This window comes from Trifolium pratense, linkage group LG3 (assembly GCF_020283565.1).
Source record: "Trifolium pratense cultivar HEN17-A07 linkage group LG3, ARS_RC_1.1, whole genome shotgun sequence".
Lineage (NCBI taxonomy): Eukaryota > Viridiplantae > Streptophyta > Magnoliopsida > Fabales > Fabaceae > Trifolium > Trifolium pratense.
In genome coordinates, this window is record NC_060061.1 from 27395326 (window position 1) to 27418429 (window position 23104).

General features: G+C 32.2%; 1 protein-coding gene, 1 long non-coding RNA gene and 6 other non-coding genes across 10 annotated transcripts; all 8 read right to left on the minus strand.

Annotated features, from left to right (window-relative positions):
- Positions 1 to 66: 66 nt before the first annotated feature.
- LOC123912835 lies at positions 67 to 4539 on the minus strand. 3 transcript variants are annotated; one of them, XM_045963410.1, is made up of 4 exons: positions 4076 to 4539; positions 3843 to 3964; positions 1247 to 1405; positions 67 to 695 (listed from the first exon to the last, which is right to left on the minus strand). In XM_045963410.1, exons 1-4 carry the CDS (start codon positions 4313 to 4315, stop codon positions 461 to 463), a joined length of 756 nt encoding a protein of 251 aa, XP_045819366.1. In that variant the 5' UTR covers positions 4316 to 4539; the 3' UTR covers positions 67 to 460. The 3 variants fall into 3 exon arrangements, with proteins under 3 accessions (XP_045819366.1, XP_045819368.1, XP_045819367.1); XM_045963412.1 differs by having other exon boundaries at positions 3843 to 3977; positions 4076 to 4222; XM_045963411.1 differs by having other exon boundaries at positions 465 to 679; positions 4076 to 4531.
- Positions 4540 to 19316: 14777 nt separating this feature from the next.
- Positions 19317 to 19404, minus strand: LOC123919207. The gene has a single exon (XR_006813118.1). It is a non-coding gene; the product is annotated as a small nucleolar RNA Z221/R21b (small nucleolar RNA).
- Positions 19405 to 19516: 112 nt separating this feature from the next.
- Positions 19517 to 20825, minus strand: LOC123912836. The gene is made up of 2 exons (XR_006811468.1): positions 20060 to 20825; positions 19517 to 19757 (listed from the first exon to the last, which is right to left on the minus strand). It is a non-coding gene; the product is annotated as an uncharacterized LOC123912836 (long non-coding RNA).
- LOC123919242 lies at positions 19530 to 19612 on the minus strand. Its single transcript, XR_006813151.1, has one exon. It is a non-coding gene; the product is annotated as a small nucleolar RNA snoR8a (small nucleolar RNA).
- Positions 19707 to 19813, minus strand: LOC123919233. Its single transcript, XR_006813142.1, has one exon. It is a non-coding gene; the product is annotated as a small nucleolar RNA snoR97 (small nucleolar RNA).
- On the minus strand, positions 20065 to 20180 carry LOC123919205. The gene has a single exon (XR_006813116.1). It is a non-coding gene; the product is annotated as a small nucleolar RNA Z278 (small nucleolar RNA).
- Positions 20272 to 20363, minus strand: LOC123919191. Its single transcript, XR_006813103.1, has one exon. It is a non-coding gene; the product is annotated as a small nucleolar RNA Z223 (small nucleolar RNA).
- Positions 20410 to 20495, minus strand: LOC123919248. The gene has a single exon (XR_006813156.1). It is a non-coding gene; the product is annotated as a small nucleolar RNA U36a (small nucleolar RNA).
- Positions 20826 to 23104: the final 2279 nt, after the last annotated feature.

Genomic DNA, 23104 nt, shown 5'->3' on the forward strand with positions numbered 1-23104 from the left:
AGAATTTTTTCAAAAGAGACCTTAAAATAGTATGTACAAATTTAAAATGGGATTTTTTTTTCTTACATTGCAACTGAGGTGGTTGAACATTGTACTCATAAAAAATAGTTCCACTAAGAAATGATTCGTGGAATTGACACATGTACTCTTATATGTTTGTTGTATAGTGATAATTGAGGGGGACTGGGAGGAACGTGAACAGGTAAGAAAAATTGTGCTGCGTCATTGAGAATCATGTCATAGCATCTTCGGCGTTATCTACGTTGTGCAAGATTCGTATAATAATTTAAGACCTAGTACAACAAAAATGATGTTATTGGTTTGATGGTATTGTACTAGTAATGTTGTAACAATAGCCTTTAATTTACACAATAAGAAACTTATGAAGGCATAAACAACAGATTATTATACGTGCTATGTTTTTTTTTTTTAAAAAGGCCAGATTATTATACGTGCTATGTTAATTAGTAATTAGTACTCTTTTTTTTGTATACAGTGTATGTGTCGTAGGTGAACATAAATTATTATAGCATATTGACAACAAGAAGAAGAAGAAGGAAATAAAAATTGTGAACTGAGATATTGTGTCCTTGATCAGCTTCTCCTTGTTCTCCAAATAATTGCAGATGGGTTTGGACAGATTCTGTATCGAATTTTTGGTGAAGGGGTATGAGGTACTCTGCAATAATGCAATTCTAAAACTCAGTTAGTACTACCAAGATAAACCTTAAATATGTTGTGTCTAGTATCAAAATAAAACACAAATTATTGGATTTGGTTTTGGTTTTGCTGTGGTGAGCAATCCAAATATTTACGCGGTCAATATGTGGTAATTGTTGGATCGAAATAAGACAATTTAAATTAAAATTTAACCTGTCTTGTTTTGATCAAACTGCCACTAAGGTGTGTAGAATTGCCTACTTTCCAAATTTTAGTAGATATGGATATGTAGAATTTTTTTGAAAAAGATTATATGCAAGTGGAGAGTTTTTAGTGATTTTTAGTTTTTTAAGTGTGGAATCTCTCTACATGCATGGAGCTCAAATTTCACATTATGCAGTTGATCATTACTAGAAATTTATAAAGAATATCCTTTTGATAAAAACAAACAAAGATGCATTAAGAAAAAATGAAATTTTAGTTAAAACGGTATGTGTAAACAATGTATAATTTTTAAGACTAAAAAAATTAAAATTTCCAAATAATACTAAATTACTTTTATACTATTGATTGTAAAGAAACTTACTGTAAATTAGAAATGTCAATTTGTGAAAAGTCCAAGTTGGTTGAACTATCTACAACAGCTACTGATGATATCATGGGACTTAGTGTGTCACCATGATGAGGCTGCTTGATGGCAAGTACTCTGCAGTTGAAATTGATATGGGAATGGGCCATTGCGAATCTGTAAAATAACAAATGAATAAAAATATGGAAAATGTTAAATAGTGCATCCGATGTATTAGTTAAATATATAAATAAAGAAATTTTATCTTAAAACTCGTGCATTCAATGCATTAAAATTGTAAAAAGCTGTTTTTATCAACATTGATTTTATATTTTATTTCTATTTTTGTTATGTTTAACAAGTGTACCGGATGCCCCGGTTAACATGACCCTAAAAACATTTCTTTGAGTTCACTAATTTCTCTAGTATCTTGCATTGCAAATAGGTAAAATTAATTAAATAAATAAAAGGAACATACATAAATCAATGCATTTGGTATCTGATTAATTATAATTATGACACAGAATACAGTGAATATGTGTCAAATGCATTTGAAATGGCCGTGTAAGTTTCCGTTTGTCAAAAGAAAAATCAAAATGGTTGTGTAAGTGCTTGATGGAGCCACCACATCAATTGACTAAGCCAAATGTTTGACCATATTAGAGCCAGCTTAGAGCTCATCAATTTTAATCAATAATTCACCAAACTGATATCAAAATGATTGTAATCGAGTTAACTTTCCACAGAATTAAACTCCACTAAATTTAAAGTTACACAGAAAGATTAATTACCATTTTAATGAAATATAGAGATAAAATTCCGATTTATTCGAAATAGGGATAAAACTGCATTTTATTTTATTTTATTTTTTGTCAGGAGCGAGTAATATAGTAGTACATAGTTAGAACATAGTCATTTCTAAATGCAACATAGGTGCTGCCTTCTTTTATTAGAGGCTTAATTAGTAAAATGGTCTCTCAAAGACATTTTAAGTTTCATATTAGTCCCTTAAAGAAAAAAAGGTTCATTTTGGTCCTTTAACTATATGACTGTTAGTCACAATGGTCCCTTCTGTTAGTTTTTAACACAAAATGTATTAGGTGGACTAACATTACATTTGGTCCACCATAGATCTCAATAAATCTCTTAATTTAAGCCGTTTGATCTTATTGAAAAATAATAGCCATTAAATTTTGAATATCCACCATATCTAACGGTGCACCATTACCAACTAATTTTCTTTTCTATTTCTTCATCTTCTTCATTTACCTTGTTCTTCATTTTTATCATCATGTTCATAAATTCATCAAATAAATCCAGAAAAACACAAAAAACACATAAACAACAAAATGAAATGGTGCAGGCGTAGAGGGATTTGATTTTTACTGGTTTTTTTTCCTTTCTCTGCAACTGCAGATTTGTTTTGCTCTATTTTCGGATTCATGGGGTTGTTAAACAACAAATAAATCTAGAAGTTTTGGATTCATGGAGTTGTTAAAAATCAAAGTTTGATTTTTCGTATCTGGGTTCATGGGATTCATGGTAGTTGCTAAAATCAAACCTTTGATTGACATTAAAAATCAAACTTTGATTTTTCGGATCTGGATTCATAGGAGTTGCTTAAAAGTTAAAATCAAAACTTTGATTAACATTCAAATTCAAACTTTGATTATAAAAGCAATTAAATGAATAAAAAACAGAAATCGGTATGGAATTAGAATGAATTGGAATCGGAATGTTGGAATGTGATTTCTGTGAAGATGATGATGCGAGATCTGCAAAAATGGTGAAGAAGGGGAAGGAAGAAGATGAAGATCTGCAAAAAAAAAAAACTTTCCTTGACTTGCCACGTCATTACAAGTTAATGTTTTCCGTGAAAATTAGACGGAAGGGACCAATATGGTTAAGGCATAAGTCTTTAAGGGACCAATTCAGAACTTTTCTTTTTTTAAAGGACTATTGTGAAACCTAAAATATCTTTAAAGGATCATTTAACTAATTAAGTCTTTATTAGAAGACAGATTAACAAGTGGATCCCAAAGCTCTTGGCATGTTCTGGCAACATTAATGTAAGCACATGCATTTGCCAAATTTTTTTGCGACCAAATTTTTTTTGCTCACTGGCATAAATCTTTGTATTTAATGCAGCCAAATTAAGAACCCGACACATAAATTTTACTCAACTAATATTAATATTAAAATTGTGGATCGGATATTATGACCATTTTATGTTGCTTCAAAAAAAAAAAAAAAAGACCATTTTATGTCTTAAAAAATAAAAAAAGAACTCAACACCCATCCATAAACAAAGAGACCGAAATTTAGATATTAAACCATGGAAGATAATAAACCCAGGTCCCACAAACCCATGTACGCATTACGTGAAGGTTATGATCAGCCAAATTGACCTCTAACCACAACCTAACCATTTTCAGAAAGAAACTTGAATTTCATGTTCACATGATCACACACATTCTTTTTTAATAAAGCAATGAATTCTAAGGAGGAGAATGACCCATATTTTAAGGGAGAGTTATTAAAAACAATTTATAATAAACTTTAATTAAAAATTGACCTCAAATTTAAAATGAATTATATTGAAATTAGGACTTACTTGTAAAGAAAACTATGATCATGTAGTCCAACAACAAGCATAGAAGCACCGATCTCTCTAACAGTAGCAGCAATCTTTGTTCCTTCCTGGTCCCCTTCTGTCACGATAATCTCAACCTTTGTCTGCAACACAATCCTAAGATTTTTATATGACACATATCCGTTAATTTGAACATAAAACAAAAACAACATTAACAAAAGACTTAAAAAAACAAAAAAAAAACATATACATACATTTGGATAATTGTTGCAAATGTCTTGAAAGGAAAGTGCTAATCGAAAACCGTTGAGGCGAAGAAGACGAGCTTTGCTTCTACTTCTTCTTGATCTTGATCTTGTGTTAGAATTAGAATTGTAAACATGAAGAAGTGTGATTATATCACCATGTCTAATGATGTTTATTAGAGCCCATTTTAGAGCTGTTCTAGCTGCATCCACATCTTCTACAACCACAGCTATTTTCTTCACATCCATTTTTTGTTTTACTCTCTCTCTCTCTCTTTTTCTATCTACTCTACTTTGTTCTTTATTTATATTTCCATTAACTCAACCAAACTTGTCTCTTTCTAATAGTTGGTATATATGTGATCCATTCTTTTAATTTTTATACTTTATATATTTTAGTCACATTGAATTAAATGAGTTTAATATTTAGTATATAACAGAATCATATATTATGTATGACAGGGAAATTTCTCTGTATTGTTGCCTCATGTGGAATTGCTGGTCCTATGTTAGTTATTTGTCTACAAAATTAATGAAATGATATATAGAAATTGAAAGAGATGAAAATTTAAAGGATGATAACAAAGTGAAAAGTTACCTTAGAAAAAGAAATTATTTATTTATTTTTATTTCATAAGTTTTTTTTTTAAGCGTGCCAGACAATAAATGTAAATACTTCTTTTAGTTAAGGTTCAAATTTTAGTTCGCCGTGCTTTGCCAATCAAGCTCCTTCTACTAAATACAGCTCGATCCATTTGTAAATTATGTGTTTAATTAGTGGAGATAAAATATAAGTGAAATTTTAATTTTTGTTCTATAAAAAGAATTAGTCAATTAGTTTAATTTTAGATTTTATATTGGTCTCAATTGGTAGTGAGAATCAATTGAATATGTGCTTGAGCTCCAGAGTACATGGTTCGATTCTCACGAAAGGCAAAAATAGTGAGGGGTAAGAAGATCGTGAGGTGGCCGTGCCGGAGCCACCTAAGTTGGTGGGGCATAAACTGTTACATATAACTATTCAACTCTTAATTTAATTGGCACAATAATTGGGACTTTTTTGTGTGTCAGGATTAGAGAAAAAAAAATATTACTCATAGAACTAATAGTCGGTTATAAACTTATAATTATAATTTGTGAAGTGTGTGCATTTTATTTACTTGAGAAAAACACTCGGGGCTCGTTTGGCCCAACTTTTTTTAGAGCTTATGCAAACAACTTATGCAATTTTTATTTATTATTATAAGTTTGTCAAGGTAGTTTATGATAAAATAGCTTATAAAATTACAATTTTCACTAGTGTGAACTTATAAAATTGCATAAAACCTAATTTATATTGCATAAGCTGTTTGCATAAGCTCTAAAAAAAGCTGGGTCAAACGGACCCTTAACTTATTTGGTCTTGAAAAAAAATGAAAAGTGTGTCCTTTTTTTAGGATTAATTTTTTGAGATACTTTAGTTTCGTCTGATGCTACTTTGATTGACATATGAAATTCTTAGGGTCCGATTGGTTCAAGGTAGATGAAGGGGAGGTGAGGGGGGTAATCTTGACAATAAAATATTACTTTTTAGTTTTTATTAAATCATTTTTTTAAAAAAAAAAATGTTTTTTATTCTTAAAAAAAAACAAAAAATCTCAATTATTAGAGAGATTTGATTGGTTAAAAAAACGTTTTAAATTGGCAAAAGAAATATTTTAAATTCATAGAACATTTTAAATTGTGAGGAAATATTTTTAAAAAAATTGTTTTTAAATTTTGTTTCTTTTTTTCAAAAATAAAAAACTTTTTATTTTTTGAAAAAATGATTTAATAAAAAGATCGAATTGACATTTTTTATTTTTGATCAGGGTTTTTTATCTTAAGGACCACTTTAAGATTTTTTTAGGGGACTTTTGTTTGACGGTATAAAAAGTTAATCCTAAGAATAACTTTCACAGTCTATGAAATCTTGATACGCGACATCATACCGATACGGCGATACGGGAAAATTTTCAAAATTTTCAATACGATACGTCTGAGATACGTTATTTAAAAATTAAATTTAAAATTAAATATATAAATGCACAATATATAAACATAACTAAAATCGATAATGATAAAAATTAACATTCAAATTACTCAAAATAAGAAACCAAGTTACAATACATATTAATTAAGTTAAGTGCTACCCAAAAAGGGGGTGAGATGGGTAGCTCAACTGGTTAAGCTATTTGAGCTAAACGTTAAGGAGTTGAAGGTCCAGAGTTCAAGTCATGATAAGGAGAAAAACTAATAAAGACACAGTTAGTAACATCATACTCTAACATTCAATACTTAAGAGAAAATATGAATTGCCCGATACTTTTTCGATCGATACGCGTATCCAAGAAGTATCTGACAAGTATTGGTTATATTTTATTTTAAAAAATAATATTAATTTCTGATATTTATCTGATACGATACTTTTCCGATACGTGTATCGGAAAGTATCAGACGAGTATCGATATCGAGTACGTATCAAACACGATACATTGCCATTTTTGGAGTATCGAAGCTTCACAGTTCACAGTATCCGGGGAATAAACTTCCTGAAGAAGTGTTTGGATAGCGTTGTTAGTTCTGAGGAGTCTCACTACTACATATTCAACTTTTCGTAACATTTTTCGTTTTTCAGGTAACACTTTTTCACCGAGCCCATTAGAAAGTAGGTAAATTCTAGGCTTAATTAGTCTATTGGTCCTTTAAAGACATTTTAGGTTTCACAATGGTCCCTTAAAGAAAAAAAGGTTCGGATTGGTCCCTTAAAGAAAAAAAGACCCGGATTGGTCCCTTAAAGACATATATGTTTGCCATATTGGTCATTTCCGTTAAATTTTAACTCCAAATATAACAAAAAATTCCAATTATTAAAATTTTAAAAATTAATAAGGTTTTTGGTGGACCACTTAGACTTAACGACAGCCACAATTCAGTCAACTAAAACTAACGTTTTTTGTGAAAAATTGACGGAAAGGACCAATGTGAGAAACATATGTGTCTTTAAGGGACCAATCCGAACCTTTTTTTCTTTACGGGACCATTGTGAAACCTAAAATGTCTTTAAGGGACCAATAGACTAATTAAGCCTAAATTCTAATATGGACCACTTCATCAAGTGGTCCATGGTGGACCAGTCATGAATAACATTATAACGAATACGAATTTTACAAAATTCACTGTTGGATTGAAAGTTTACATCATATAGATCATCCATAGAAAAATTTAGAAAAATTGAAAATCATTTGATATGTTATTGAGACACATCAAGATTAACGGTTTATTAAATAACGTAAATCTTGATGGGTCTCAATAACACATCAAATAATTTTCAATATATGATATAAACTTTCAATCCAACAGTGAATTTCGTAAAATTCATATTCGGTACATCACCTGTACACGGTGGACCACTTGTGAAGGTGTCCACCGTAGCATTAGCCTAGAAAGTAACTCAAATCATTCAAAACTTGCACAAAGAGAAGAAGAAGAAAAAAAGCCCCAAATCTAATTCCTATTCAGATAAAACAACGAAGCTAAGAACACCATTTTTCCCAATCCATAGTGATTCATTCTTTCCAATTTCAATCTCGTTTTGTTCTCCAGAGCGATCGCTTCTCTCTCCGCCGCCTCACTGAGTGAAGAACGCTACCTCTCTCCCTTCAATACCTCTCTCTGGCCGCCGCTTTCTGTGTAGAAACTTTTGATTTCGATTTTTGCATCTCGCGCCAGGTAATCTTTGGAATCCATTCAACCTTTTCCTCGTTACTAAACCTTCTTTCTTAATTTCTATTTCAATTACCAATTCTCATTCAGTTTCAATCAATTTCTATTTCAATTTCAAACTTAGGGTTTCTTTACAACCCAAAACTTTATGACCCTCGATGATATCATCAAGAACAACAAAAAATCTGGATCCGAAAACCCTAGAGGTCGTTCTAGACCGGATCCCGACCTGGTCCTGATCCCTAACCGTGCTGTCAACCGTGTAACACCCAAACCCATTATTTAATAAAATTCTACCATGATAAATCTTTTTCAAAATACGCGGCGGAAAATCAAAGTTTGTTATTATAAAAGTCATGGTTCGAGCATTACACTCTTCAAACAAAATAATACTAATGTAGTTAATTAGTAAAAATGCTTGTTTATACAAAATAATCCTCTTTATCGAAAGATACAATTTTACAAATAAATACAAGAATGTCATAAAGACTCTATACCCTAAGTACACCCTTTTCCCGTGTCACAATCAGAGCGGAGCTTCACCGACGACTCGACATCGATAACCATAAAACCTGTGAATCTGGACCCCCAACGGTCCAGCACATAACACATAAAAGAGAGTTAGACCTCATACTCAAAATATACAAGTGTAAGTAAATTATACTTAAACACTTCATCAACATTCATGCATATTCATATATCATGCATATACTTCATTAATCTCATTTAATTATAAACTACAAGAAGTTATAATCAAATATCAAACATAATCCTCAAGAACTTGAAGCCAATTACATTTATAATCATCGGACAATCAACACATACAACAAGTCTAACACACATAGACAATTATCACAAATTCCAAACATATGTGTCACATATCAAATATCAAATAATGTACACATATCCTAATGCAATCTAATGCCACAATCTTCATGCTATGTCCCCTAGACATATCTAATGCATGTGGTACCATCGTCTTTATTAGAGTATCTCACCTCTAATATTCGTCTTTATCGGATAAATATAATCCGATATCCGTCTTTATTGGAATATCCAATATACATCAACAATTCATGAATGCATGTATGTAATTCATGAATTCACACTCACACAATTAGCATTTTGCTCGTCATTTATAATGTGGAACACTATCCGACATTTCGTCTTTATTAAAATAACACTATACCTTAATATCCTTCTTTATTAGAATAACATAATTCTAATATCCTTCTTTATTAAGTTGATTAACACTTTAATATACTTCTTTGACATTTAAACAAACATCATCAACAATTATATTCCAAAACAAGATACACACACATAATCCAATTGCATACATCATCACAAAAGGATAAGATTAAGTCATATTCCCAATACATATTCATGACCATCACAATCATATTTATTCTCTAAGATTACTCAATTAATCTCATACAATATGTTCATTATCCATATTATAAGCATATATGTCTATTACAACAATTAACATACATAATATAACATGTTAGAACCCTCAAAGCCATTCAAATTTCAAAAAAGCAAAGTGCTCTGCTATCACGGTGGCTTAGCGAGCCGTAGCGAACCTGTTCGCTGAGCGAAGGCCTGGCGAGCCGTAGCGAGCCACACCAGTGAGACACTGGCTCCTAGCGAGCCGTAGCGAACGGTTCCTGTCAGGAATGCTCAAAACTCACGTTTTTCACTCCAAATCACCCAAAAATCCCATTTTTCATGTTATAAACCCCAAATGAGTTTGTATTCAAGTGTAACAAACATGTATAAACACAAAAGGACGGTTCATTTTACCGATCTACCATTTTTACTACGAAAAGTAAAGATTTACCACTTTCACTCAAAACACTCAAGAACACAATGTTCTTGAGTTTAATCCTCTATAAATCCCGTTTTTATCCATTAGATTCGTTCATACATCATGATAAAAGCATGTTAAACATGTTATGAACCTTAGATTCGATTTCCATCAAGAAAACTCATCTAAACTAAAACGAAAATGGGGTGGAGAAAGTTCGGGTAAGGAGAAATCGACATTCTCCCCTTTCTCGTATCACCCACGAATATGAAATATACTCTCTTACCTTGGATCGACGAAAGCTCAACGATTGCTTCTCGAATCCCTCCTCCAAGCTCTTGCCCTTGCCCTAGCTCTCCTCTTCTCTTCCTTCTCTCTACACTTCACAAGAACTAGAGAAAATGAATTCCTCTCTCTATCCCTTGCCCTTAATGGGCGCCCCTCACACACACACAAGGCCCATTGGGCCTCAAGCCCAATTGCTTTGCCCAATAACACGTGAACTCTCACTACTCGCTTAATAACTAAAGTATTCGATAAATAACTAAAGTTATTAACTTACTTAAAAACCACGTCACCAAATAATTAAACACTTACGTAGTGAATAATAAATTTGGGTCGTTACAACTCTCCCCTACTTAAAAGATTTTCGCCCTCGAAAATTACGCTACTAAAACAACTCCGAATAACTCATGTATCCGACCCTCCAACGAAACGCTCAAAACGCTACATATTACCAAGTTTGACAAAATTAGTTTATCCCATCCAACACAATTTTTGTCTATTTATCAACAAAAGATCAGGGACGGCCAGTTCCTCAATTTGTCGATATATAGTCAACAATAATGATATTGGCATAAATCATTCTTATCAAACCGTTAAAACCTCAACTTCGCACGACACATCCATAGACTCACATTCTACGACCTCACAACGTTACCCCCAAAATAGGTACAACCAATCGAACTTACTCCGAAAGATACTTCCGTGGAATACTTCCCCAAATCCTATAAGTCTTTGATTCCCTCATGAATCACTTAACCGTGTTATATCACTTATTCATATCGGATCTTATTCCAAACATATCACTCGATAATTCAATTCCAACAATCACTTGATGACCCACATTCTCAAATCTTCCTCGACACATCCTAGAAATTATCGTTTCTAACCGTCAAATTCCTTTTCTCACATATCTCCAATCATTGAGTCGAATCCCAATACGACTACTCCGTTCCCAAGTCATCTCTCAACCAACATTTGCATTCCTTAACACAACATTTTCCAATATCACTCCTCCTTAATCTTTTTGTAATTCACTACTTCAAAATTAGGCCACTGCCTAGAATTGGTTCTCCAAACAATGATAACTTCCATCTCGTTGATTCCAAACGACATCTTCAATTCGCCCACAATCCATCTATCGATGTTCCCCATCATCTTGCATTGCAACAAGCATACTCTTCTTCATTTATTCACTCATCGACTTCTTATTCACCTCCGACCTCTACCAATCATCATCTCTCTATGGACAGCTATCTTTAAACTCTTCCTTAGTACGTTCTATACCAAAATCAAACTCTTGAATTTAATCTACAAAGCTCCAAATATTCGTCATATGATCTGATTCTATCCATTAAATTCTAATCAACCTTTGTCTTAGTATTCTTACTAATGACTCCTTGTCTACTCCCAACATGACATTTCTCGAAAATTTCCAAAAATTCTCGTCCAAAATACATTTTAAGTTATACACCAAATCACTACCGTTCCATCATCCATGATGAAACAATTTAAAATCCTTTACTTCATTGTCACCAATTATGACCATACTACATCAACATCCACGATGCATCTAACAACACTAGTCTCCATTGACTTTCCTATTCCATAAATCTAAATTCCTTAGCAAATACTTACTCACTCTTATCTTTTGGGCACTACAAAATGTTCTCCGACACTTACTTTAGGCATCGCCTTCAACTCCTTACTATATGTGCTCAAACATAACATTTACTCACATGTGCGGTAATCCTTTTCGCAAACTCTCACCTAACACAAGTCACTTCCAACATGACCTCCCTGTTACTCATTCTCTGCACGTCCTTCAACGGCTAACTTTCTTATTTCTAATCATTCTAAGACGTTACTACTCACTTAGCTTCATCTCAACCTCCAAGACTCTACGTTCTCGTTCAACCTGTTACACCAATTGTCCGGTCCTTATCCAAATCCAATTATTCTCTCCTTGACAACTTCTCACAAAATCCTTTGAATCGTTATCCTACTTTCATCTTCGAATAAACTCGATTATTCATACAATCCTTACTTCCAATGATTCGACAATCATACTCATCCTATCACAATGCCTCTTAATTCCATTCTAATTTGAGAATTCACTTCTTTTTCCTTGATTAATTAACACTAAGGGTTCACTAATCTTCACGTCTATTTCTCTAAGCTTCTCAAACCTCTTCTAGAAATCACCTCACACACTAGGCTTAGAACTCCGAATTGTTCAACCAATTCAACCTACTACCATATGCACAACTCACGTAAAACTTCTTACTCAAGAATCCTAATCACTTCCTCTTCCTCATATTCGACTCCTTCCGATCAAACAGGTACTTCAACTTTGGTCCACAAAAAGGATGTCTTCATACTTTTAGTGCAACACACGATCTCCAACCGTTCCGAATACTCTTCATCTCACTTAACCAATCTCATTAACGCCCCTACGGCGAAACACTTGGTCCGACAACTTCTCTTCTGGTAGTTTCTCACAACTTGTTGCTCCCATTCATTCCACTTCGAATAACGTCACCAATTCCTAAATATTCCGCTTCAAGAACATCTCTACTCATCACATTCTTCTCACGTTCGAAACATCTCGGAGGGATATAACATTCTCCCCCACTTATCTCAAACCCACCTACACTCTTCCACTAGAATTCTTGGTGCTCACACATAACGGTTCTATCGTCTCTAAACATATTCTTCCCAAAAGGAGAAACTAGTATCGACATCGTTTACACGCATGTCGCATACAGGGAACAAAACCCAACCCACGATACCTAAACACTTACACAAAATCATGCAAGAATCCAAGTAACCTATACTCCCGTCACTTTTCAAAGTTAGGAAATCAAAACAACACAAGAAAATGAATATTGCATAGCAACAATTCATATTCACATTTATTCTAGTCCTAACAAACACAAGAAGACAATAATCTCACATTCAATCAACTTAGGACAAGACATCAACAAAATAAAATTCTTGTATGGCTCCCCCGCTTAGCAAAAGCTAGCGCGCTCCTGGCGAGACAAGTCAGAAATTTTCACAGGATTTAGCAAGACTTAGCGAGATTCAGCGAGGTTCATCCTTCGCCTAGCGAGCACATCCAAAATCTGGGTGCTCTGCTACGGTTCTGAACTTACGCTCACTAAAATCTCGTTTTCTCGACTCACCGATCCACAAAATCCAAAACTTCAAGTATATAACATCATTATAAACTTGAAAGTACAATTAGAATCATGCATCAACAATCACAATATAGAATTATGAGATCTTCATGTTTTTACTCATAAAATGCATGACAATTCGAGTTCCTAGTAATCATCTAGCATATGTTATAAACAAAACATATAACAACACACACTAGGATTCACTAACATCCTACTCTTCTCACTATCTTGAAAATTTAATTTTTTTCACTTACTCAAAAGAAAATAACTCTATATTTTTACCAAAATCTTCATCATCAAGAAATATCATTAGTTTTTCTTTTAAAATTATTTCAAATCATTACCACATGCAGTTTTATATCATGCTGGATCATCACATGCAGTTTTATATCATGCCGGATCATCAACAATTAGCAAATAAGCATCAATCAACCAAGTTTAAACTACACAAAGGTTAAACTTTAAGCATATACAACTATTATAAACATAGAAGTATAACACTCACACAACTACTCACAAAAAGAATGGATAATATAATCCAATTCACATCACTCATAGTTCCTAAACGAACAACATGAATGATTTCACAAAACAAACACCATAAAATTGCTAGACAAACACGACTGACACACAATACTCACTTGGTCTGACTGCACAGACCTGCTCTGATCGACACATAACCCACACAGTCCGAAGACAACGGTGCTCTAATACCAATTGTAACACTCAAACCCATTTATTTAATAAAATTCTACCATGATAAATCTTTTTCAAAATACACGGCGGAAAATCAAAGTTTGTTATGATAAAAGTCGTGGTTCGAGCATTACACTCTTCAAACAAAATAATACTAATGTAGTTAATTAGTAAAAATGCTTGTTTATACAAAATAATCCTCTTTATCGAAAGATACAATTTTACAAATAAATACAAGAATGTCATAAAGACTCTATACCCTAAGTACACACTTTTCCCGTATCACAGTCAGAGCGAAGCTTCACCGACGACTCGACATCGATAACCACAAAGCCTGTGAATCTGGACCCCCAACGGTCCAGCACATAACACATAAAAGAGAGTTAGACCTCATACTCAAAATATACAAGTGTAAGTAAATTATACTTAAACACTTCATCAACATTCATGCATATTCATATATCATGTATATACTTCATTAATCTCATTTAATTATAAACTACAAGAAGTTATAATCAAATATCAAACATAATCCTCAAGAACTTGAAGCCAATTACATTTATAATCATCGGACAATCAACACATACAACAAGTCTAACACACATAGACAATTATCACAAATTCCAATCAATTCATGTTATAAACCCCAAATGAGTTTGTATTCAAGTGTAACAAACATGTATAAACACAAAAGGACGGTTCATTTTACCGATCTACCATTTTTACTATGAAAAAGTAAAGATTTACCACTTTCACTCAAAACACTCAAGAACACAATGTTCTTGAGTTTAATCCTCTACGAATCCCGTTTTTATCCATTAGATTTGTTCATACATCATGATAAAAGCATGTTAAACATGTTATGAACCTTAGATTCGATTTTCATCAAGAAAACTCATCTAAACTAAAACGAAAATGGGGTGGAGAAAGTTCGGGTAAGGAGAAATCGACATTTTCCCCTTTCTCGTATCACCCACGAATATGAAATCTACTCTCTTACCTTGGATCGACGAAAGCTCAACGATTGCTCCTCGAATCCCTCCTCCAAGCTCTTGCCCTAGCTCTCCTCTTCTCTTCCTTCTCTCTACACTTCACAAGAACTAGAGAAAATGAATTCCTCTCTCTATCCCTTGCCCTTAATGGGCGCCCCTCACACACACACAAGGCCCATTGGGCCTCAAGCCCAATTGTTTGGCCCAATAACACGTGAACTTTCACTACTCGCTTAATAGCTAAAGTATTCGATAAATAACTAAAGTTATTAACTTACTTAAAAACCACGTCACCAAATAATTAAACACTTACGTAGTGAATAATAAATTGGGTCATGTTAACTTGTGCCCTAAGGGCACATGTTAAGCTACCTAAAAATAGAAATATAATATAGTTAATTTGTATCCTCTAATCTCACTTATCTATATATCTACTTTGGTTTTTCACAGAAGATTAGGACATGATGATAAACATAAAACTCTATCCTCTACATAACATATGCAAAGATTAGGACATGATGATAATCATCGAACTCTATCCTCTGCATAACATATGAAAATAAATGATTGAAATACCATAATCTAACTATTACTTTTAGGATCAATTGTTCAAGTTGATGCATCAATTGGAGAGCACCACTCCTCACTTTATTCGTTGTATAAAACCGAATACTAGGAAGCATTCTGGAATTTATGACAATGAACTTGTCCTACTACAGCTGAACTTGTCCTACAACAGCTCAGATCTTGTGGAGTTCTACTGATAGATTTCAAATCCTTATGTTTCTAGGTACGAGTTTCTGCTTTCTAGGACTGATATGAGGGAAAGATATAAGACATATATTATAAAATAATTAATTCTCAAAACTATTTTTATTATAGTAGGAATGTCAATCAAAAGGTTTGGCAGTAAAAAAACATTAAAAGAGATTATTGTTTCACTTATTATTTAAGTCTTGATTTATCCACAAAAAGAAATGATCTAAAGACTATGATAGATTGATACAATTAGGGTTATGATTAGTGGTAGAAAAACTATCTAAGATTTATATAGATACTAGACTCTTACCCGTGCGATGCACGGATTTTATGCGCTATTTTACATTATAACGCGGAAAAATTATTTGTATAAGTTTTTGAGAAAATAATTATTATCAAAATTATAATAATAACAATAATAATAATAATAATAATAATAATAATAATAATAATCATCTAAATATAATATATTGATGTAAATATGTGTTTATACATTTCGAAATTACATTAGTATATTACAACAAATCAATAACCCAACAACTAAAGAAATCTAAAGTAAACTATCAACAAAATTGATACTAATCACTAAGTAAGAGAATACAAGAATATGTATGTACCCAAAAAAAAAGAAAAAAGAATCCAAGAATAGGACTAAAATAATTAGAAAATTTCTTTAGCCAAAAAATAATAATTAGTTAGACAATTAATAAATTGACTGAGATTTTATGTGGGTGATTATTTACAAAAAAAAAATAGAAAAAAACTTGAAAAGTAAAAAAAAAAAAAAAAAAAAACATCCAACTAAAATCTTAATCAAATTTTAGTAGACAATGTGAAGAATATTATTTACAATAAAAACTTGAAAATTTACAAAAAAAAAAAAAAAAAAAAAAAAAAAAAAAAAAAACTTGAAAGTCACTGTATAAATGTTATTGATGTGAGTATATGAAGAATACATAATAATGACGATGATATAATATAAGAAAGTGATGTGGCATTGTTGAATGATTTAATTGGATGCAAATGGCTTATGTGGATTAGTGGTTCCACAACTATTTAGGAATTATATATAGATATATATATATATATATATATATATATATATATATATATATATATATATATATATATAGGGGGCTGCTAACTTAGACCCAGTTGGGTCTAAGTTAGCAAGGTGCACCTTTTCAGTTGGACAAAAATACCCATGTTTTTAATTTTTAAAAGAATAGAGCAACAGGGGCATTTCTGTAATTTACCCAACAGTACACGCGCCCCCACCTTCTTTTCCCACCCCCCAGGACACGTGTCACGCTATTATTGGACAAAATTCTCGCGCGTGCATCACACGCGACGACAGGCGCGCGTGGTCTGAAGGATGGGCGGAGACAGAAAACTTTTTGAAAAGGTAAGGCCACGTGTCACACAATGGTTGGCTGCGTTAATTTTTTTTCATTTAATACTTTAAACTCGATTATTTCGTCGTAAATTTATTTTTTATTTTTTATTTTTTATACCAAAATTCATAATTTTTTTTTTCTCTACAAATAGAGACTTGGTTCGTTTGATTTGGACACAGAAAAAAAAACCCAATTTTTCACTACCTTAATCTCATTTTTCACTACCTTACATCAACTCACTGAAACCATTCTACCAGGAAAATGGTTTCAGAGTATAAATCTCTCAAACCATTCTACAAGCTAAATGGTTTCAGAAGCAAATAACTAATAATCAACTTACTGAAACCATTCTACCAGCAAAATGGTTTCAGATTACAACTCTCTGAAACCATTGTACCAGATAAATAGTTTCAGAAGCAAACACAATTAATAAATTACTCACTGAAACCATTCTACCAGTAAAATGGTTTCAGAATACAACTATGTGCAACCATTCTACAAGCTAAATGGTTTCAGAAGCAAATAACTAATAATCAACTTACTGAAACCATTCTACCAGCAAAATGGTTTCAGATTACAACTCTCTGAAACCATTGTACCAGATAAATGGTTTCAGAAGCAAACACAATTAATAAATTACTCATTGAAACCATTGTACCAGATAAATGGTTTCAGAATACAACTATGTGCAACCATTCTACCAGTAAAATGGTTTCAGAAGCAAACATTAGTTTTTAATTACCGTTTTATCTCATTTAATTAACTAAAAATAGTTTCAGGTCTCCAAAAATTTAATAAAATATACCAAAAGTTCCAGAATATTATCTACTATTTTCCTGGTATAATGGTTTCAGTGAGTTGGTTGAGTGGTGCGTGTTAAATTACAACACACAAGTAACGTATTTAGTAGACAAAAAATGAGATTAAGGTAGTGAAAAATTGCGTTTTTTTTTCGGTGTCCAAATCAAACGAACCAAGTCTCTATTTGTAGACAAAAAAAAATTATGAATTTTGGTATAAAAATAAAAAAATAAAAAATTAATTTACAACGAAATAATTGAGTTCAAAGTATTAAATGAACAAAAATCACGCCCAGCCAACCATTGTGTAATCCAGTGTGGCGCAGGCGCTGGAATCTGATGGATCAAGATGATCTGGGCTGTCTGATTGATCAGACATTCTTGATGAGATCAGATCTTGGCTGTCTGATGGAAATCAACGGTCTGTAACCATGGTCCTTCGGTACGCGCGCGACACTGGATCCGCGTCTATTAATGGTTTCAGATGGTGGGGACGCGTGTACTGTTGGGTAAAATTACAGAAATGCCCCTGTTGGTGCACCTTGCTAACTTAGACCTAACTAGGGTCTATGTTAGAAAACCCCATATATATATATATATATATATAGATGTTCTCTTTTGTTCTGTTTTTGTAGTTCTTATTTTTGGGATGATTTGAAAATAAATAGTCAGATCTATTTCGTTGTGTTAAGTAATTACTTAATTATTCGGTTCAGATTTGTTTTGTTGTGTTAGGGTTAATATTGTTGAGTTTATTTCTTTCATTTGATTATTTTCATCTATTTTCGTAATATTAATATTGTTGAGTTATTCCTTTTGTTTTGTTTTTTTGACGAAATTCCTTTTGTTTTGTTTATGTTCAAGAAATACTATTGAAATTAATTAATTTTAATTTTGAATGTGTTATCTGATATATTATTAACCTCGTGTTCTCTCATGGAAATCATAGTAATTGATCATGCAGGTGCTAAGAAATCACAGTGATTAAACATGTTTTTTACCATGATAAAAATTTTAAAAAAAGTTTCATAAAAACTCGGTTTAAATATACAACAAACTACTCTAATTTTTGTTAAATAATAATAATAATTGACATGACAATCTAAAATTGAACAAAAAACAATAAAATTTGGGTAAAAAAAATACAATAAAAAACAATTGAGGCCCATAACCGAGTCAACCGACCCATTTGACCGATGACCCATATAAACCAAGACCCGTCCAAACCGAAACCAAAAACGGTCAAAATTGGGCCAGTATTTTAACCAATCAGTTTCATGTATCCTTGACATATTGGGCCGAACACTCCCATACCCGCCACAAGCACACCCCTAGTGTCCAGAAACAGTTTTAGAAATGAACCAAATTTCAGCCATCCCAAATCAACTAAACACTCAATATTTGGAAAGTAAAGAGGACAACCAATGAAATGACGTTATAGTGTCAACAGTATCACTATTTGTTCTTAGAATATGACCACAAATGTAGTATAGTTTCATAAAAAATAAATCCTAAAAATACATAAATTATTATAAAGAAGGGCAGATGAATGTAAAGGGTTTATAACTTTAAAAATAAAAGAAAGAGGCTCAGAAATATAATGGGTATGAGAAAATTATCAGCACGGTAAAATCAGAGTGGTGCATGACTATCTCTATGACTCATCACAGCCCATAAAACAAAATTATTAGTATCATCACATTGAGAAATGAAGAGATAAAATAACTTATAAAACATGCACATATACCCAGTTTAACTAATTTCCAAACCATTAGTATAATATAATTGATAGAAGAGGGGATGCTCATATTCTATGGGTGTAAAGTGTCTGTCATGCCAATGGCATTCAGTACGAGGAATTTTTATAATCATCACAACCAACCTCTTACACAACATCATTAAGTATAAACAAAGAAATCAAACATAAGACTACAAATAATTAATCAAAAATTAAAATTTCATACATATTCTAAATGAATGTTGTGCTGTTATTTAACTCCGGACTCGTGGGATACAAGAGATGAAGCTGATAGACAACACCAAATATTTGAGTTTTATCAGTCTCTTAAGCTAATAAAAAAGAGTAAGAGTTATCTTAATCAAAAACTCAATAAAACTGAAAATAAATAAACCTATTTTCTATACACAATGACAATTAAATTCAAGAGTGTTGAAAAGTAAGAGCAATGAAACAGATACGACATAATTACAGTTGATGAAAACACAACTAGGACTAGTTAAAATCAAAATATAACAATTAAGATCTTAACAATTCAAATTAAAATTCTATTATATTGTAAAAACAAAACAGAATTAAGATAATTTTACCAATAGCCTCATTAAAATCCTTTAATGTCATATGAATGTTCCTTCACCAAGTAGGTTCCTCCTGTAAACAGGAGCTTGGCTCCAAAACACCTTAAACAACTTGGATTATATAATCATAAGCCAAATTGATGCATCAAATGAACATATTTAACAAAAATACATAAAACACAAACAATAGAATAATTGTAAAAATTGATCAAGTTATGAATGTAAAAAAGCTCAGAGTATATTACAGCTCTCTCAATCAAGAATTTTCAGAAGCAGAACTGGCATAAAGCTGAAAAAATTCTCATCACAGCCAATAGAAACAATAGAAACAGAACAAAAATTGATAAATTAAAATTAAAAATTGGCTCATATTAAGAAATTCAACCATTTATTCCGATATACTTCATACAGAAAACTCAGAAGCGCGGATAATATGTAATCATAGCCAAAATTAGGGTTTAAAAATTTCAACCAAAAAATCAAAATCAGAATTATAGAATGTGGCGAAATTTTTTAGAGGCATAAACATTGAAAAGTTAAAGCACCACGTGAAAACCGCCAATGATTCAATTTGTGCCTCTATGACTAGCTTTGATTTTCATGGAATGTATTAGAAAACAAGCTAAAGGTGTAGTGAGGCAAATTCAATACAAACAAAATAAAAATTGAAAAATTTGGAATTTAGGAATTGAAATCTAGAACGTGAATCGTGTGCAGAGAATTTAACAAGAGAAAGAAAAACTTTTGTTATAAGAAGTTCTAGATCTGTGGATGACGCTGTCTATGTATTTATAGAGGCGCATGAAAACCCTAAAAACAGAAACTTCTTATTCAAAGTGAAGTTTTGAAGGGCCAAAAGAGTGACGGAAAAATGGGTCCAGTACTGTTGAGGTGTACAGTACAGTTACAAGTTTCTCAAGGGCCAACAGAGTCAAAGAAGAATGGGTCTAACTGACTTGGCAAAAACCCCATTTCGATGAAAGACAATGTTTGAGTAATTTTCCCCCTCCCCATCCACCACATCTTTCAAAAATATTTTCTCTCCCCACCCCCCATGAATCTTTTATCCCCCTTGAATTTCCAATTTTGTCCTTGAAAAAACATCGGTTCGTAGAAACCGAAGTTTTTTTTTGCCTTGAAAACAAATTTCGGTTTCTAAAAATCGAAATTTACTCTGAATTTGCACTAGAAAATTTCGGTTTCTGTGAACCGAATGTTTCTGCAAGGGCAAAATTGGAATATTGGGGGGTATAAAAGATTCATGGGAGGGGGGAAGAGAAAATATCTCTTTCAAATCTGGTTCAATTTGACTAGGGATGCCACATAAGCCCGAATGTGTGAGGTTCATCCGAACTCAAATTTGAGTCAATGGGCAAAAATTCGAGTTGACCGGGTTCGAGTTTGGGTTCGGGTGACACCCGATACCATGGGTTTGTGCACATGACTTTTTTTTTGGGTATATAGATGAAATGATAAGCCATTAGAAACTCACACACACAAAGTGTAGGGACCGAGGATCGAACTCTGGTCATTGCGTCTGACACTAGCAATTTCAGAATTTCTATCAGTTGAGCTAGGATTTGTAGACAATTCGTGCACAGAATTTTATTTACAATTTTACAGTTTTTTTGTTGCAAAAAATTTTTGAATATTGGAATCTTGTCATGAAAAGGGGAAAAGGCCGATGAATTCTGGTCGGGTTCGGTCGCGTAATTAATTATGTGTGTTCTTGCTGCGCGTTTGGGTTTGGGCGGAAAAACCTGAACTCAACGGGTGTGAGTGTGAGTTTTGTTTTGCCACCTGAACAAACTTTGTGTTTGGTTTCGGGTTCGGGTGGTGGTTTCGGGTGCGGGCTTGGAAGTCTAAAACCCGCACCCGACCATACTCATTGCCATCCCTAAATTTGACAAACCAAATCAAAAAATATTGATTTAGTTTAGTTCTAATTAAGAATTGGGTTGAGCAAAATCGAATTAGTTTGGTTTGGTTTTAAATTTTAAAAACTATTGAACCGGTGAACTGAAACTCATATTAACTTATGTCCAGAAAAAAGAAATATGACTTATGATATGGTGAGTTTGTTAATAAAAGATTTTTGCTACTAAAAAAATGTGTCTTATGTTATGGTGAGTTTGTTAATAAAAGATTTTTGTTGCTATTAAAAAACTCAAGGGTATTGTTAGTATTAAGAAAAGTTCACACCAAAACTCGTGTATTCTCTTTATATATAGTATAGATGAAAATGCCATAAAAAAAAAGATAATTAGAGGAAGTTAAACGCAATTATGGAATAATTAAAAAGTCACAGAGGAAGTTAAGGGTAGTTATGGAATAATAAAAAATTCATCCCAAACTCAAGTATTTTTTTATATATATTGTTATAGATTCTATAAAAGTATAGTTCACTATATAACGGTTTATAGAATTGAGAGCATGAAATAGTTAAAAAATAGAGAGCATGAGTTTGTCTGAAAAAAAAAATGATAGTAAAAAATACGTCAAAAAAATGATGGCAGGAAATATATATATATATATATATGGCTTTGGCTAATATGAAAGACTTCACCAAGTCTTCCATGGTGCACAAGTTGCCTGTATTGTTATAACGAATACGAATTTTATAAAATCGACCGTTTGATTGAAAATTTATATCCTCTAGATCATTCATAATTTTTTTAAAACAAATTATAAATCATTTGATATATTATTGAGACCAATCAAGATTAACGGTATACAATAAAACCCATAAACCATTAATTTTGATGGGTCTCAATAACATATCAAATAATTTTTTATTTTTTTTAAAAAAATTATGGATGATCTATACGATATAAACTTTCAATCCAACAGTCGATTTTAAAGAATTTGTATTCGTTATATATATATATGAGGAGGGATCCGTTGACTCCAGGAGTAAGTCTTCATTGACTTACTCCGCTTAATAACTCGATATCGACATTATATTTCTTCAATCCAACAATTGAATTCAAAGATCTCATTGAGTAGATCAACTCCACAAATTTTTATAAAAATTCAAATCTGTTTGATACTTTTTTT